We start from the raw sequence: 19100 nt of genomic DNA, 5'->3' as shown, positions 1-19100 counted from the left end.
TGACTTATGTTGTATGTGCATATTTTTTATCCCTTCATCTGTTAATGGACACTTAGCTTATTTCCATGTCTTACTGTTGTAAATGATGCTGTGAATATTGGGGTGCGTGTCTTTTTTTGAATTACAGCTTTTGTCTCTTCTGGATATATACTTGAGGGTGGAATTGCTGGATCATGTGGTGACTCTAATTTTTTAAGGAACTTCCATATTGTTCTCCATAGTGGTTGCACCAGTTTGCATTCCCACCAGCGGTGGAGGAAGGTTCCTTTTCCTCCATACCCTCTCTAGCATATGTTATTTGTGCACTCTTTGATTGTGGCCATTCTGACCCATGTGCGGTGATAACTCATCGTAGTGTTGGTTTGCATTTCTCTGATGATTAACAATGTTGAGCATCTTTTCATGTGCCTGATGGTCACTTGCATTTCTGTTTTGGGAAAATGGCTATTCAGTTCTGTTAATTGGGTTGTTTATTTTCTTGATGTTGTATGAGCTGTTTATATAGGATGTTATATAAACAGGTGGATGTTGATCCCTTACCTGATAGATTATCTGCAAATCTTTTCTTCGATTCCATGGATTGTCTTTTTGTTTTGTAGTTGGTTTCCTTTGCTGTGCAAAAGCCTTTACATTTGATGAGGTCCCATTTGTTTATTTTTGCTTCCTTTTCCATGTTAAGAAAATGTTCAGCTGTTAGGTCTTCAGATATGTTCCCAGGCCCCTCTCTCTTCTCCTTCTAGGGGCCCCTGTGAATTATTAGTGCATTTGATGTCCTAGAGGTCTCTCAAACTGTCCTCATTTCTTCTCATTCTTTTTTCTTTGTTCAGCAGCAGTGATTTCCACTACTCTCTTTCAGGTCACTGATCCATTCTTTTGTATCATTTAATCTGTTGTTGATTCCTTCTAATGTATTTTTCATTTCAGTTTTTATATTCTTCATCTCTGGTTGTTCTTTATATTTCCTAACTCTGAAAACTTCTAACTTTTCACTTTGTGTAGAAGTTAATTTCTCCCAAGTTCTTAGATCATCTTACGATCATTACTCCAGACTCTTTCTTGGGTAGATTTGCCTATCTCTGCAGTTTTTTTCTGAAGTTTTATCTAGCTCCTTCATGTGGAAATTGCTCCTCTGCTGCTCATTTGGCCTAAGTTGCTACTTGTATTTTTTATGTTTGTGGTAGGTTAGTTTTGTTTCTCAACTTTGGAGAAGTGGCCTCGGTAGGAAATACTCATTCATGTTTTTTTAAATCATCTCATCTCCCATCACTCTTCTCTAGCAGCTTGTACTCCAACTAGGCTTTCCCAGCTCTCCGTCTTTGCGTATCCTCTTCCTCCTTGCTCTGCTTGGCAAACCTGAATCATGTTTTAAGGGCCAGTTCACGTCTGACCTCTTCTGTGTTGCCTTCCACATTTCCCCAAATGGATCCTTTGTCTCTCACTGTACCACTCTCATGAACTTATTTTCTGTTAAACATTTATTTGACTGCTTGAGTTTACAAACTTAATGAGACCAACATCTCTTTCTCATTTTTATATTCTCAAGGCCTGTTATATAGTGCGTGGCGTGTAGGAAACACCTTTATATCTAATGAACGAGTTCAACATGTGAAAGTTCCTTGAGCAGTTACTGGCAGAAGATGTCAGAAGATGCTTAGTCATTACTTGTCATGTTTGTGAAGATATATAACGCACTGTATTTCCCAGTTTATATTAATTTTCCTTAGTAGAATGAAGCATCAATCCTTAGTGAACTATCCAAACCTTTGTAAATGTTCTCCCGTCTGTCTTTCTAGATTAGTCTTAAAAATTGTGTTCCCAACCTAACAAGCATTTGCCATGCTTTCCTTTTGTTTAGTATCACCCCTCTAGTGAAGCCGCTGTTACTGATGGAAATATGTCTCTCTTAAGTATAAATAGAACCAGTGCTGTCCAAACGCTTTTCTAATTTGTTCAGACTAATTGTGGAAATTGTCTTGAACTTTCAAGACCAGGCTTCCCTGGTGGCTCAGAGGTTAAAGCGTCTGCCTGCAATGCGGGAGACCTGGGTTCGATCCCTGGGTCGGGGAGATTGCCTGGAGAAGGAAATGGCAACCCACTCCGGTGTTCTTGCCTGGAGAATTCCATGGACGGAGGAGCCTGGTAGGCTATAGTCCATGGGGTCACAAAGAGTCGGATACGACTGAGCGACTTCACTTGGTTCACTTCAAGACAAAATAGAATTTCCCTCTTTTCTGTAATACTTATTTTACATAGTATACTATAATACCGTATTATTTTAGTTGTATGTGTTTGTTACCTACTAGCATATGAGACTTTTGAAAGCAAATATCATGTTTTATTTATCTTTGATGCTCCAGCACCCAGACTTTGCAGTGTTGTTTGATTTTAATGAGCAGAATGATACGGGTTACTCACAAGAGGTCGGTGCTGTCTAGGATATTGTGAATAGACATTTGAGAAATGTGGATTACTACTGGCAGGAGAGACAGTTAACAGTAATAGCAACCAGCTGCCCACACGTGTTGAGCACTTGTTATATCCAGGCACTTCACATGTATTAACACGTTTGTCACACAGCGTCATGAAGTGGATGCAGTCATTTCCCATCTTTAACAGATGGAGGCACAGAAAGCTGAAGGCATTTGCACAAGGTCCCTTGGTTTGGACTGTAGCACTCAAGCTGGTGATTACTGTGCTTTATTGCCTTCCAGCGAACATAGAGAATTGGAAGCAGTATGCAGGCTATCCCTGTGGGAGCAAGGTGGAGGGCTGCGTGTACTCTCCAGACAGGACTCAGCTCTCGTGATCTTCTCTTTGACACAGTCCAAGATTTATGACAGTGGCTGAGGGCAATATTTCTTAAACTGTAAAGCGAATACATATCACTTTGGGACTCTTTCTGATTCTGTAGGTCTGAGGTGGGACCTGAGGCTCTGCATTTCTAACTAGGAAGCTCCCAAGAAGCTGCAGTGCCGCTTCATTGTGGACTCCGTTTTGACTGGCAAGGGTTTAGGAGTTTCAGTGTCAGAGATATTTTATATGGGACCGTGTTAGGTTCTCATCTAGAAATTCTAAGAGATTCTGTGTCCTTAATTGGGTGCATAGTTAGGAAGTTGCTGTGGCATAGAGGTTCTGAGACTCTGGACACCAGTTATAGATCCTAGATCTTATATTAGAATTCCCTAAGTAGTTGTAAAGACTGTTAATGCTCCGACTGTGCTTCAGAGCCAATAAGGATACCTGGTGAGTGGGCCTTTATGTTTAAAACATGTTTGCAAGTGACTGGAATACTCAGCAAAGGTTTCAGAACCACTGTGAGCAAATTAATTCATCAGAGTCTTAGAACCTAATGTGCTCCTTTTCCTGTTAACCAAATCTGTTGTCTGTTGAAATAAAAATTGTATTGTGAAAGTTCCCATGAATTGAAAATACTGTAAAGTTGCTGTAAAGACAAGACTAAATGTTAAGCATATGCAGACTGTCACCACAGTGTTTTGTTTTGATTAAACCTTCTGCCATTGGTTAGGCTAATGTTCATTTTTTAAGGACTACAAATAAAAATACCAATAATGCTTTTTTTCTGTTGAGCATATTTCTGTGAATTCTAGTTGTATTTTCCTAATCCATTTGTTTTTCTCTTTTCAACAGGGATTTTTTGCCAGGTGGTAGGAGAGATTATACAGTACAAGTTCAGCTGAGGTGAGTTTGCAGTTTTTGTGTTACTTTAATTTTATGCTTGCTAACTGTGTGCATATAGTCCTGAATTTGTAAAGTGTAAATTTGAGTACAATATTTAAGAGTTTTTTTTTTCTTTAATGCAGACTTTGCCTGGCAGAGACAAGTTGTCCTCAAGAAGATAACTATCCCAATAGTCTCTGTATAAAAGTGAATGGGAAGCTGTTTCCTTTGCCTGTAAGTTGCTTTTTACTCACCAGGCTTTTGCTTGTGAGTTTGTTATAATTACTAACAAGGCTTAAAAATCGTGACTACTTAGTGCCAATGAACAGTCCCAGCATTAAATACTGTTTTCCATTAGAGAGATTCATGGCTTCTTGGGGAAGTGGCAGATTCCAGGTCTAGGGGAGATGGAAAAGATGAGCTTGAAGCATCTTGTGCCAGGAAGTAAGGAAGCTGTGAGAGATTCTTAAGATGATATCAAAAGGCATAGTAGCAGGGCAGGACCTGTAGGGAAGGACATGAGGGCAGCATGTTGTACTGGCTGTCTGAATGAGCTGGGCCTTGGCCTTGGATGGGATGGTGAAAGTTGGAGGCTGCTCATTACAACTGGACATGGTGATTGAGGATTCCAAGCTTGAGCCTTGATGGTGCACACCCTTGAGAGACAGATGCAGTGGTGTTTGATTGACAGCCTGTTGAGAGAGAGTGAGAGACACACACTCTTTCTCTCTGTATAGCCTGTTTCTGACCTGATAGATGTCAAATCTTAAAATAACAATTGTTGAATAGGAGTATGTATCTGGCTCCACTGAGGGTTGAACTAAACTGCTAATTTGCTACAGCTGTGTGGCAGTAAAGCTGTATTCTCAATAGTAGTAGAGCATGGCCTGTTTTTCAGAGTGGTTATGTATCTTAACTGAAGAAGTGCTGTGAGAACAGTGATTCTACCATGAAGGTAAGCTGCCATATTCAGCAAAGCAGAGACCATTTGACATGGAGATGAGGTGGCTGTTTAGCATTCCTGCTGAGTGTAAGATTCGGCTCTGAAATAAGTATATGAGCAACAGCTGTGAGCAGCTGAGCAAGCCAGACAACAAAGTCTAGAAATCTCAGCTCTACCAGGGCCAAGTGGTTGTAGTTGAACCCCAAAGTGACAAGGCCCGTGGCCAAGGCTGACCCCTGTATTCGAAGATCTGACTTATTGGTTGTCCGGAATCTCATTTCTGTCATATATAGCCTGTGGATTTAAAGACCTGAGAGATAGCCCTTCTCATGTATTTTATAGTGCTTGAACAGTACTGTACCACTGCCTGACTCTTTCTGAAAGATGTCTATAAGGCTGAAATCTTGTGGGGATTAAAGGGGAAATTTCAGAGGCTGAGTAGGTATGGTTGGGAAGGCATGCTTACATGCTCTTGTGTGTGTTCAGAACCTAGGGGGCACATTTTGTCTCTTGGGTTTCTGGCTGTAAGTAACAGGAGATCTCAGAAGCTGTCTTTCATCTGGATGAATCATATAAAGATCTAAACCAGGAGAAGCAGCAGCTCACTTGGAACTGAAGGATGCCACTGGGTGGCCACATGTGTGGCAGAGGAAACCTAGGATTCTGGAACGATAGCACATTTCCATGGCTTTTCATATCCAGTTCTCTTTGTGTTGGAGGGGCTAAGATTTCTTTTGACCTTTAACTTTTATTGCTGTTTTACTCTCTCACTCTCCTTAAAGAAATATCTGACTGTGATAATCTTCTTGGTGTCTATAGACCCACCTGGAAGATCTGTCCAGTATTAAATGATTGTGCTAGTTTTGGGGAGTTGTGTCTCTGAAACATGTGAGGCTGTACTTAAACTCTGGTGTTGCTGCAGAAAATATGATGCTTACAGATGTGTACACACACATTCCACAGAATTTTCCAAGTGGACCAGTCAGCGCCATGCTGTGGTATAATATTCCATCTTTAAGGTCTGCAGCACCACTGTGGATAGCTCTGAATTTGTCACTCTTTCAGGACTGGTGAGAGAGAAGAACTCAGGTAGTTGAGCATGTTCTCTGGGACACTGTTGCTCAGTCACTGCTGGTTCCTCTCCAGAAGCACTAACTAACCCTTGTGTACTTACACTAGGGCTGTTGGTGAACACACTGACTACTGTGCGATGAGCTCCACACTCACCTCTGGAGCCAGGGTCCTGCAGTGGCTCCAGGGGCACTTGTGGGAGAGATGAGGAAATGGAGCATAGGACAAAGGATGTCAAAACAGATTTCAGAAGGAGAAGGCGATGGAGTGGTGGTAGGGGCAAGGGGGAGCTTGCCTGACCCTAGTAGGGCCGTCCCAAAGATCAGATGCCAGTCTTTCCCAAAGAGGTTCTTCATCTTTAGCCTTGTGAATTCCTGTGGGACAGCTGACATAAATGTGCATGGAACTGATGTAGAACTGCTGAGACCTCCCCTTGATCCACGATTGGGATATTGTAATATCTCCCAGTATTGGGGTATTGATTGGGATAATGTAATACGGGCATTGACTGGCGTATTTATGAGAATCATGTGAGTATACTGCCACCTTAGGAGAAGAATTGAGCTCTTTACCACCATGGAGATCTTCAGGGACTTTGTTCCAATTGTAAGAAGCATCAACAAGCCACAGAGAAGTTTGACATATGGTTCTTGCCCATGATCCTGATTTATTACACAACAGATTTTGGAGGAATAAGCTTTGACAGTCATGGGATTTCCCATTTGGGCTCTGAATAAATTTGAATTTGTGTCCTGGAACAAGTCCCTGTGTGTATGACCTAATTGCAGTATGCAGTCATCATGGATCCATAATGGTTGGATACTCTACCTCATGAACAGAGAGTGAACTGAATAGAAAATGGTGTTCCCTTGATAATAGCAAGGTATCCCTGGATAATCAGGGTCAAATAGTGATGAAAGCAGTTTATATGCTACTCTTACCCAGATCAAGATGATGGCTTTTATTTTTTTTATTTTTTTTTTAAGATGATGGCTTTTAAAAGATACTTTAATCCATTGATTTTCCAGCCTCTTGATAACAGGGATGACAGTAAGCAGCTCGTAGCAGGGCTTGTAGAACGATATGTGTAGTGAGGACAGACACAAGTGAAGCTGCCTCCAGGCATGTCCCCATACCGCCATCTTTGACCCAGATGCTGCCATTGTACAGACTGACCACATGATGAGAAAGTTATGTGTTTTTAAGGGCAGGAGAGAGGGGAAGAAAAAGACCCTCTTTGCCTGGAGAGTTTTGAAAGGCTGAATTATTTTTCCTTTTAGACATATTTTGAGAAATGGATGTAAACCTGTGGAGCTGTGAGGTTAGGGGGGTGTGTGGGGGTTGACGTGGGGGAATATTTCTTGTAGAGATTCCAAAAGAATGGAGAGGATGTGTGTTACAGTGCAGCTGGCAAAACTCTCCTAAGCGTTTCCTCTCATTGCAGCGGGAGACATGTCAGTCCAGCGCCATTATCTTAATGCACTCTTTCTGAGTTTGTGGATTTCCTTTTCCTGATACCTAATTTTTTCCTGCATATATTAGTTACGCCGATGGTCTGCCTCACAGTAAATCTGGCGTAAGTGCAATCAGTATTTTCTTTTGTTAAAACACACACACATGCTCCAGTGTGATGAGATTCCCTTGACCTAAGATGGGATAATATTGGCATCTAAAATATAATGATTAAGTAGGCTCAAAATTATCAAACATAAGTGAGTTTATAATTACGCTAAAATAAACCATTGGAGGTTGCATCAACTCATTGCTCTAAAAATTGATAGAATCATTGATTTTGGAGTAACCAGATGTTGATGTGGTCAAATTGTTTATGGAAAGGTTTAATACAAGCAAAGGGAAGAATGGATTTAAAAAACCTTTTTTTTTTTGTAATCCATGAATCAAATAATGGATCTAGGTAACCATGACCAATGAAAACTGAAACCACTAGGTCAAAGCTAGATGGGAACAACCAGGCTGACATAAGCTGAACTGATCAACCTTCACATCACTGACAGTGGAGCAAACAGGCATTCTGCGCCTCATGACATGGCACAGTAGGAAGCACGTAGCATTCTCTGTGAAGTTTTTGTCTCTGAAAATTTAAACCTGAATCTAGTCAAGCCTGTGCAACTCATTACTGTCTCAAAGTATGGAGTGTCACATCTTCAAACTGTGAGGAAGCAGTCCGCCTGATCCAGAAGATGAGAATATTCTTCAGATCAAGAGCCCTGGGGTCCCCCACAGAACAACAGCGTCAGAAACAGAGTGGGAGTTTTGGGGCAGGGGGTGAGAGAGGATGAAAAGCATTCTTTAATATAGAATAAAGGAGACTTCAGAGACAGCTGAGCACACTGTGAGGCTCTAGTTTGGATTCTGATTCAGACTGTAAAGGCACATCTTCTATGTCAAACTATGTATGCCTAAAATAATGTGTCTGGAATACTTTATATAATGGGCAAAGACTACTTACAGGTAACCTATTGAATTGGGTGATAGTTTGTTTAGACTTTTTTCTCTAGTTTTGTATACATTTGAAAGCTTCAGTAATAAAAGACATCGTCGAGGCAGTTGAGAAATTGCAGTGTAAACTAGATACTAGACAATTTTTAAAATCATGGTTAATATTGTTAGGTTATGATACTGTTCTTATTTCCTGAGGTCTTTTAAAGATGCATATAAAAGTATGGGTCAAGTCACATGTCTAGAAGTTACATTCAAAAAATACTTAGGCAAAAATAAAGGTGTAAATGTGTGGAGTCCCCTTCATGGATCATAGCCTTGTCATGGCAAAGGGGTTTGCGTAACTCAGTGTAGCTGTGAGCCATAGCAGTCAGGGCCACTCAAGAGGGGCGGTTCATAGTGGAGAGTTCTGACAAAATATGATCTTTGGGAGAAGGGAATGGCAAAACACTTCAGTATTCTTACCACAAGAACAATACAAAAAGGCAAAAGATAACCACACCAGAAGATGAGTCCCCCTCCCAGGTCTAGGTGTCCAGTATGCTACTGGGAAAGGGCAGAGGACAGTTACTAACAGCTCAAGAAAGAATGAAGAAGCTGGGCCGACGCGGAAACGACACCCAGTTGTGGATGTGTTTGGTGTTGAAAGTGAAGCCCAGTGCTGTGAAGAACAGTATTGCAAAGAACCTGGAATGTTAGGTCCGTGAATCAAGGTAAATCGGACGTGGTCAAGCAGGAGATGGCAAGAGTGAACATCAGCATCTCAGGATTCAGTGAACTGAGATGGACAGGAATGAGCATGACCATTATGTCTACTACTGTGGGCAAGAATCCCTTAGAAGAAATGTAGTAGCAATGTTTCGTACAGTGATGGGCACAATAAAGGGCAGAAGTGGTCAGGACCTAATAGAGACAGAAGAGATTAAGAAAAGGTGGCAAGAATACACAGAAGAGCTATACAAAAAATGTCTTAATGACTTGGACAACCACATTGGTGTGGTCGCTCATCCAGAGCTAGGCATCCTGGAGTGTGAAGTCAAGTGGGCCTTAGGAAGCATCACTTCGAAGAAAGCTAGTGGAAGTGAGGGAATTTCAGCTGAGCTATTTCAAATGCTAAAAGATGATGCTGTTCAAGTGCTGCACTCAGTATGTCAACAAATTTGGAAAACTCAGCAGTGGTCACAAAAAAAGATCAGTTTTCATTCCAGTCCCTAAAAAGGGCAGTAACAAAGAATGCTCAGACTACTAGACGGTTGTACTCACTTTGCATGCTAGTAAAAATTATTTTCAAAATCCTTCAAGCTAGACTTCAGCAGTATGTGAACTGAGAATTTCCAGATGTACAAACTGGGTTTAGAAAAGGCAGAGGAAGTGAAGTGAAGTCACTCAGTCGTGTATGACTCTTTGCGACCCAATGGACTGTAGCCCACTAGGCTCCTCCACCCATGGGATTCTCCAGGCAAGAGTACTGGAGTGGGTTGCCATTTCCTTCTCCAGGGGATCTTCCAGACCCAGGGATCGAACCCAGGTCTCCCGCATTGTAGGCAGACACTTTACCGTCTAAGCTACCAGGGAAGCCCTAAAGGCAGAGAAACTAGCAGTCAAACCCAATGTTCGGTGGATCATAGAGAAAGCAAGGGAATTCCAGAAAAACATCTGCTTCGTTGACTACACAAAAACCTTTGACTGTGTGGATCACAACAAACTGTGGAAAATTCTTAAAGAGATGGGAATACCAGACCACTTTCTCCTGAGAAATCTGTATGCAGGTCAAGAGAGCATTTTTATCCCTCACAAGATTTTAATAATTCCTTTGAAATTCCCCAGTTTGTACTTTTTAAAAAAAATTTTCAGAGTTCGTTTTCCCTCTTTGTCACCCCTGGTATTTGAATGAATGAAAGTTCCTAAAATGAATCAGTATAAAGAGATTCAACTTTATTGTTTAAAAGAAAGGAAAAAAAAAATCATAGCCAGTATGGTAAGATCTCAGCACCTTTGATTTTACTGGAACATGGAATTTTTGTTGTTACATTTTTCTGGATTTGTAAAATATTTTATAACATTTTTAAAAGGTTATTTTCCTCTTCTGGGTTTCCTCACCTTAGGGTGAGGACTGTGTGATTTCCAGGATAAAATAAAAGAATTTAGTGTGACTGAAATTAGGCAAGATACTGTACTTGTCTTGGAGAAAACGTTTGCACCTCTGCTCAGAATTTTAAATCGCTTTTCTTTTCTGTGGTTACAGGGCTATGCACCACCACCTAAAAATGGAATTGAGCAGAAGCGCCCTGGACGCCCTTTGAATATCACGTCTTTAGTTAGGTTATCCTCAGCTGTGCCAAACCAGATTTCCATTTCTTGGGCATCAGAAATTGGAAAGGTAAAGATTCTTTTCTCTGGGGAACATGGAAGTGATTCCTCTAGGTGGTATTGATTCGCTTTGCTTTTTCTTAGGCTACTAGTTCCAACTAGTTCCATCTCGTTCACTTTTCTGTTTATAACCCCCAAAAGCCATATTTTTCAATTCGGGCTAGAGATGTGAGATTCTTAAAAGTTAAAACTAAGGTTTCTTCAGTATCATCTCTGTGTCTCCTTCCAAAGGAGATAAGTGCTCTAACAGTATCTCTTAAAGTTAGTGGTTAATCACAGTTGTGTTTATGTGTGTTTTAAGTGGTATTTTTAAAAAGTGGGAATTTGGGCTACTGTTACATATTTATGAAGAGGGACAAAGAAAACTTTATTAGGCTTTTGGGGAAATGGTTAAATGTACTCCTGTTGTGATTAGACATAATTTACTCCAGCCTTTATATGAACAGCTGATACTTAAATAATGTGAATATCTCATAATATTTACTTAGATTTATATTTACTAGAAAACATTTACTTAGATTGGTATTAATTCCTCCATACTTTTAGATTGATGAACTTGGTTTTCTGCAGATTCTTAAGTATTAAAAAGCTTTTCGTCAATTATGAAATACTGGTTAATACAACAGGGATTTCCATTTTAGAACTGCTTATTTATATAACTGAAGTAATAGAAATGGAAGAGATTGCAATTAATTTCTGATCATCAGCTTTAATGTTGCTGTTTCATAGAAATAAACGATAGTATTCCTTCTTATGGATGGAGAAGTTGAATCATGTTTGTAGCCAGAATTAATTTGGTTTTATCACCAAGGTAATTGCCAAGCTGGACATAATGAATATTTTTGTATTAATCTTTGGACTGTACAACTGTGATTACCAGGACCTCTAATGATTGTTCTCTTGAGCTCTCATTTCTGAATTTTTACTATAACTTGTTTATCATAAGACACTGATCCCTAATATTTTTTATTTGCATGAACTTAAATGTACAGTGATGTAGCACTGGATAAAGATTCAGGAAATCTTGGCTTAGTCTCAGGTTGGCAAATTGTTTGATTTTGGCAAAATTGCTTAATTCTCTGGGGCCTGCTTATTATAAACAATAAGTAAAATCTTGAGAATGGGTGTTATATACAAATATCAGAGACCTTGTTAACTGAGCAAGTACTAATGCTTTAAAGTTTAGTGAGATAATAAAGTTTTTTGAGAGAAATTTGAGCAGAAAAGCAGTATATCTTTTTGAAATGATTATGACCTTATAGATTTTGTTTTTGAGTAAATGATTGCAGATACTGAACGCTTAGCAGTTTTTTGTTTTTTTTTTTTAAACCCTTATAATGGCTGCCCTGGTAGCTCAGCTGGTAAAGAATCTACATTTCAATTCTGGAGACCTCGACTTGATTCTTGGGTTAGGAAGATCCTCTGGAGAAGGGATAAACTACCCACTCCAGTATTCTTGGGCTTCTCTGGTGGCTCAGATGGTAAAGAATCTGCCTGCAATGTGGGAGGCCTGGGTTTGATCCCTTGGTTGGGAAGATCCCCTGGAGGAGGGAAAGGCTACCCACTCTAGTATTTTGACTTGGATATTTCCATGGACAGAGGAGCCTGGCAGGCTACAGTCTGTGGGGTCACAAAAAGTCAGACATGACTGAGCGACTTTCACTTAATGGAAATAATATTCTTTTCTTGCAGTTGTAATCAGTAAATTTGTATACTCTTTTGGATATTCAGATATTTGAAAGGACTGTAGCAGGATGTTAAAAGTGATATTTAAAGTATCTGATTTGGCAACTATTAAAAGTATTTTGTTTATTGTAGAATCAATTGAATGAATACATGTAGTGAATTGGTGAGGTGGGTTTTAAGTATTTAAGTAAAATTATATATCATCTCTTCATTGCTTTATAGATAGCTCATGAAAGTTCCTTTGTGCGAAGTCTAAGAGGGTATGGAATCGGATGCTATTATTTTCTGACCTTGTATTTTTTGTTTTTATTATTTCTTCATGTGTCTTATATACTACAGTAGTTGCTTCTTCCCAGTAAAATGTCCGTTTGCAAATAGCAACTGTCAAATTTTTTCTCCAAAAAAAAGCTGATTTGGGGTTCATGTGAATGATTTGCCTAAGGTTATGTAGCAGGTGTCTGCCAAAATTAGAACTGTGGAACTCTGGATTAGAAGTATTAATTTAGACCACAGGTGTTTGAACTTTGTTTCTGTAGTGGAACTCATTTTTCATGAATGTATTTTCCCTATTACATAAAAAACAGAAAATTCTAGTTAGCAGTGTTCATAGGAGGGTGTATTCTCATTTATACCATGATGGCTCCTGAGGTACCAGTTTTGCTAAGTTGGAAACACGGTTTGAAAACCACTGATCTGAGCATTTTATTTTTCACGTAGATGTTTTACAGTGGTGAGTGATTGAGAAATACCTTTCATAGGGTGACGCATTCATCTTCCCTGAAGTAACTGAGTTGATTTTGTTCCCTTCCCAGTCACTGACTTTGCTGTATAAGTTATTTTGCATGTTATTTTTAGAAACCAGAGTTTCTTAGACAAGTGTTTTATATAAATAACTATTATCTCTCATCTTTAATACAGATTATTTTTCTTTGTAGAATTACTCCATGTCTGTATATCTTGTACGACAACTCACATCAGCCATGTTATTACAGAGATTAAAAATGAAAGGTATTAGAAACCCTGATCATTCCAGAGCACTAAGTAAGTATTGTTTGTAAGACTGAGCATATGAGATGGTTTTAAATGGAAGTTTTAAAAGCTTCACATATACATCAATACAGAAACAATTTGGGAATAATTACTAAAAACCAAAAATGAATTACAAGTTAAAAATACTCTTGAAGAATGGAGCTGTATAAATTGAAAAACCCTTCTCTTAGAAACTGCTCCCAAGAGGATGAAGTTTGACTCTCAATTGATATTGATATTTTGCCTTTTCATAAGAAGTTAATTTTGGTAAATGTCTGGTTGTTGGCAGTTTTGATGCCTGCGTTGGGAATAGGAATGCAGGTCTTTAAGTCCTCCAGTGTGTAGTGTGCTATACACTTAAAAAACTTATAACTTAAAAGGTCTTTTTGCAAAAGAAATGTTGATATCCATCAGAAATAATATTTATCTTCTGAGATGTTTTATTTTGTACTTTGATACTTTCATGCTGTATAATAATAAATAGAGGAAAAAATGTGTAACCCAAGCTGTAGATAATTCAGTAACTGATGTTAATTGAACAAGACTTTTTTTTCTGGGAAAGAGAATATTTTTACCCCCATTACCTCCCATATCACTGAATGAACCAGAAAGGAGAGAGAATCTGTGGGTTGGACAGGGAGCCAAGCAGGGCTGTTGAAATGGTATTTTGTTTCTTACACGCAAGCCATTTCTCATCACACACAGCACAGTGTTGATCTTCCTGTCTAGAGCTGAAAGCCACGGGAATTCTTCCACAATTCTTACCTGACGAAGGTTCCACTCTTCCAGTTGCAGTCTGGTTCTCCCTGTCATGGTGTTGAGAATTAGGCATCTGAAGGCAGTTTATGTATTTATTAGTTTCTGTCAACAGTAACTTGTATGTATTATGTGGTGAAGAAGATGGCACATAATCCTACATCCATAGTAGTTTTCAGTAGTCAAAGTATAAAAATATTTTACCTTTTTTATAAAGTATAAGAACAATTATTGGAAATTACATGTAATCCCTAATTAAAAGTCATGCATGTATTTTAGAAAAGTATTGAAGCTCAGAGTTCAGCTGCCTTCCCTAATTGTATTGTTCTTAAGCCTGAAACAGCTCTCTGTTTTAAAAACTCTTCCTTACCCACAATTTTACTTTTAAAAATAAATCTTAAAAATTTGATTAAGCATGTCATTTCGAGTTTGTAATTCTTTAACCTAATACTGGAAGTATGGCTGTATTTTCAGTACATTAATACTTAACATTTTATTTTGTTTTTGTAGTTTCTTGATCTATTTGAAGTGTTTGGGAAATTTTAAATAAGATGGCGTATATTTCTATAATTCTGTTCATAAGTCACAATTTTTTAAACATTGTGTTTATTGTTGATTTTCCCTCAAGTTAAAGAAAAACTTACTGCGGATCCTGACAGTGAGATTGCTACCACTAGCCTTCGGGTGTCCTTGATGTGCCCTGTAAGTAAAGCAGCGAAACATTCTGAGGCATTTTGCTTTTTTATAAGTTACTAATTTTCCTATAAGTAAGTATGGGAATGAATGATACAGTATAAAATTTTGAACTTTTTTCATTTTCCCATTCAGGAATCTTCATAGATAAGCATTATAATATCAAAGAATGCAAGGGTTCTCAGGCAGTGACTAAACAGAAAGAGACGTAAAAGGATATTATAACGAAGAGGAAAGAGAGCTTTAGGTTCACAGTAATCTGTCGCTGCTAATTACAGATAATCCACAGCTAATACTGAACATAGAGAGTTGGCTCCTTTTATCAGCATATAAACTGTGTTGAAAAATAGCAACAAAATTATTAGGACCTAATGCTAATTAATCGGAGAAGTCAATGGCAACCCACTCCAGTGTTCTTGCCTGGAGAATCCCAGAGACGGTGGAGCCTGGTGGGCTGCCGCCGGTGGGGTTGCACAGAGTTGGACACGACTGAAGCAACTTAGCAGCAGCAGCAGCAGTGCTAATTGATGGGAGAAATCAGGAATAGTGGATGAAGGCTTCTTGATTAAAATCACTGCTTTTGGGAACGACAAGTCCTGGGATTAGGAATTTATGATATGGTTCGGTGGGGGAGGGTTGGGTTTGGTGACCAGCTACCATTGTGTACAGTTTTTTAAATGGAAAGAGAATTGTGTCAGAGAAAGGGATACTTTGTTGAGCCCCTATTACGTGCTCTTAGACTGTCTTAGCTAGCAAGCCTGTATGGAGTTGTTCCCATTTTGCCGATGAGGAGCCTGAGACTGAAAAAGGTTGCTAACCCAGGTCACACACTTAGGTTATAGTAGAAGAAGAATAGAGAGTTTGGTCTTCTGACCATATTCCAGTTTTCTTAACAAGGTACCATATTGCCACATGGGGCCAAAAATATAAATATCCTGATTATAAATCTACTTCTCTGTTATTCTGGAAAGCAGTATTTGCAGGTATCTTTGTTTCTAAAGCTTTATGTATTATCATTTACTTGAACTTACCTTTACTGAAAAGGGATAGAATTACATGAAATTGGGATTGCTTCCAAATTGGGAACCTGTGGTTTTGAGCAGGGTGAAGGTCAGCAGGAGGACTTTAATGAGGTGGCAGCAGAGGCCCTCAAGGGCATGTGTTTAGATCCGGGGTCTTCCCTGGTCACTGGGCATCAGTTCATTTGAGTGTCCTCACAGTACCTTTTTCTCCTGCTCACGTTAAAATTGATACCAAATTGAAACACGTGAAATTTCCATTTTGTTAGTCAGAAACAGTTTGGATATTAGAAATTTCTTAGTGGTTTAACCCTAGTGTATTTGGCAGATACTCATTGCTGGCTATATTTTAAGCACAGCCACTGGGAGTGGAACTTGTGTTACATTCATGTTTTATTATGTCAAACTGTTGTCAGGAAGAAAGCACTTCTCTTTACAACTAAGAAGTTGTACAGTTACACAGTGCCGTATCCTGTAAGTTTTTTTTGAACCTTTTGTTGGTGTGTGTTTTTCCTCTTTTCTTCAAACACCATGCTATTCTACAAGACAACAACTAAAGCAACCAAACTGTTGAATTCTTGGGCATTCAAAACAGTGGAAGTGGCATATTGAAGTGGTTGGGATTTCTCCTATATAAGAATAGATTCCTTTCAGATGTGTCAGTTTTAAGAAAACTGACAGTTTTAAGAAAATTAACAGTTTTCTTATTTGAAGAAATAACAAGATCCTGTTTAAAGTTCATTAATGTTTTCTTTTCTCTGCTTACAAGTGAAAACAGATCTCTTTTGAGACTGCCTTTTGAGCTTTTCCTCAGTATTCATTCTACCTGATTTTTTCCATAACATTTTCTAAGAAAACTGTGAATGGTACTCTTCAGACTGCCTTAGTGCTAACATACTTTGCGTTGATAGCTGTAGGATGTGGTGTATGTTATTAGAAAATCAAGCATAGGTGTTTTGAGCAAACTTAGCAGATAGATGATGGAACTTAGATTATGAAAGTAGTTTTGAAGGCAGAGACACTATAGCAGAACGGAAATAAGACAGGAACTAGGATGGTGATGGGAACTGGAGAGGAGAAAAAGGATTATAGGCAGTTGGGAGGATAAGCCTAAAAAACCCTGGGTTTATGAGGCAAAAATTAGAGAAAATGATAGCTTAAGGAGGTGGGAGAAATGTTCTGTTTTCATGGTATGTGAAATGTTTTGTTGTGTAAAGTGATTTAGAGTAGACATGCATGTGGATAGTGAGAGTGCAGTCCACGACCTCTGTCCTTGGGACCCAAGGGAGGTATGTTTTCAGCACTGGTTGTTGAAGAGGATCTGATTGAGTGTGTATAATTAACTTTTTGAACACAGGATCTGAATTTTACACAGAATTGAGATTGGGATGAAAACTGACCTTTTCCAGTCCTGTGGCCACTGCTGAGTTTTTCAAATATGCTGACATGTTGAGTGCAGCACTTTAACAGCATAATCTTCTAAGCATTTTAAATAGCTCAGCTGGAATTCCCTCACCTCCACTAGCTTAGTTCATAGTAATGCTTCCTAAGGCCCACTTGACTTCACACTGCAGGATATCTGGCTCTAGGTGAGTGACCACACCATTGTGGTTATTCCTGTCACTAAGACCTTTTTTGTACAGTTCTTCTGTGTATTCTTGCCACCTCCTCTTAATCTCTTCTGCCTCTGTTAGGTCCTTACCCTTTCTGTCCTTTATTGTGCCCATCCTTGCATGAAGTGTTCTCTTGATCTTGAAGAGATCTCTAGTCTTTCCCATTCTGTTGTTTTCCTCTACTTCTTTGCATTGTTCATTGAAGAAAGTCTTATCTCTCCTTGCTGTTCTCTGGAACTCTGTGTTCAGTTTGGTGTACATTGTTCCCTTTCTCCCTTGCCTTTGGCTTCTCTTCTTTCCTCTGCTATTTGAAAAGCCTCCTTGTATAACTACTTTGCCTTCTTGGATTTCTTTTTCTTGGGGATGGTTTTGGTCACCACCATCTGTACAGAGTTATGAACCTCTGTCCATACTTCTTCAGGCACTCTGTCTACCAGATCTAATCCCTTGAATCTATTCGTCACGTCCACTGTCTAATCATAATTAATTATTATTTGGGTCATATCTGAATGGCCTAGTGGCTTTCCCTACTTTCTTCAATTTAAACTTGAATTTTGCAGTAAGGAACTCATGATCAGAGCCACAGTCAGATCAGGTCTTGTTTTTGCTGACTGTATAGAGCTTCTCCATCTTCAGCTGCAAAGAATATAATCAATCTGATTTTGATATTGACTATCTGGTGATGTCCATGTGTAGAGTCTCTGTGTTGTTGAAAAGGGTGTTTGCTATGACCAGTGCGTTTGCTTGGCAGAATTCTGTTTTAGCTTTTGCCCTGCTTCATTTTGTATTCCAAGGCCAAACTTGCATATTACTCCAGTTATCTCTTGACTTCCTGCTTTTTCAGTTCAATCCTCTATGATAAATAGGACATCTTTTTTTGGATCACTGCCTTGTTGGGGCGACGGGTCTTCTGTAACTCAGTGAAGCTATGAGCCATGCTGTGTAGGGCCACCCAGGACGGTTGGGTCATAGTAGAGAGTTGTGACAAAACGTGATTCACTGGAGGAGGGAAGGACAAACCACTCCAGTATACTAGCTGTGAGAACCCATGAACTGTATAAAAGGGCAAAAAGTTAGGACACTGAAAGATGAGCCCCTGCTCCTGCCAAGGTCAGAAGGTCTCCAGGATGCTACTGCGGAAGAGCAGAGGACAGCTATTAACAGCACCAGAAAGAAGGAAACTGCTGAGCCAGGGCAGAAACCACACTGAGTTGCGGGTGTGTCTGGTGACGAATGTAAAATCCAGTGCTATAAGGAACAGTTTTGCACAGAAACCTGGAATGTTAGGTCCATGAATCAAGGTAAATTGGATGTGGTCAACCAGGAGATGGCAAGAGTAAATATCGACATCTTAGGAATCAGTGAACTAAAATGAATGGGAATGAGTGATTTTAATTCAGATGACCATTATATCCACTACTATTGGCAAGAGTCCTTCAGAAGAAATGGAGTAGCCCTCGTAGTCAGCAAAAGAGTCCGAAATGTACTTCTTTTAAGGTGCAACCTTAAAAACAACAGAACAATCTTGGTTCATTTCCAAGGCACACCGTTTAGTATCACAGTAATCCAAGTCTATGCCCCAAACACCAGTACTGAACAAGCTGAAGTTGATCAGTTCTATGAAGACCTAGAACTAACACCAGTACTCTTTTAAACGAATGATATAATGAAGGGATGCCTCTTAGGAATGCAAGTGTAAGTTGTTATTAGAAAATCTATTGAAATATTCAAATCTATAACAATAATTGAAAAAGAAAAAAAATCCTCCAGTTACCCCATTAG

The 19100-nt window shown here is 39.2% G+C and overlaps 1 protein-coding gene across 11 annotated transcripts in view; it reads left to right on the top strand.

Annotated features, from left to right (window-relative positions):
• PIAS2 (protein inhibitor of activated STAT 2) overlaps positions 1-19100 on the top strand; it is a 116999-nt gene that overhangs the window by 58571 nt on the left and 39328 nt on the right. For all 11 annotated transcript variants that reach the window (XR_011563840.1, XM_019986640.2, XM_019986632.2 and 8 more), the window contains 5 exons: positions 3649-3699; positions 3822-3912; positions 10398-10532; positions 13144-13249; positions 14622-14695. Coding sequence is in view for 10 of the 11 variants with exons in the window: in XM_019986640.2 (XP_019842199.2) it covers positions 3649-3699; positions 3822-3912; positions 10398-10532; positions 13144-13249; positions 14622-14695 (457 nt within the window). In the remaining variant the exon portion in view is untranslated. The remainder of the gene's footprint in view (positions 1-3648; positions 3700-3821; positions 3913-10397; positions 10533-13143; positions 13250-14621; positions 14696-19100) is intronic.

Source organism: Bos indicus, chromosome 24 (genome assembly GCF_029378745.1).
Source record: "Bos indicus isolate NIAB-ARS_2022 breed Sahiwal x Tharparkar chromosome 24, NIAB-ARS_B.indTharparkar_mat_pri_1.0, whole genome shotgun sequence".
Taxonomy (NCBI): Eukaryota; Metazoa; Chordata; class Mammalia; order Artiodactyla; family Bovidae; genus Bos; species Bos indicus.
The sequence above is the reverse complement of the archived record's forward strand: the minus strand, read 5'-3'. Positions and strand labels throughout refer to the sequence as shown.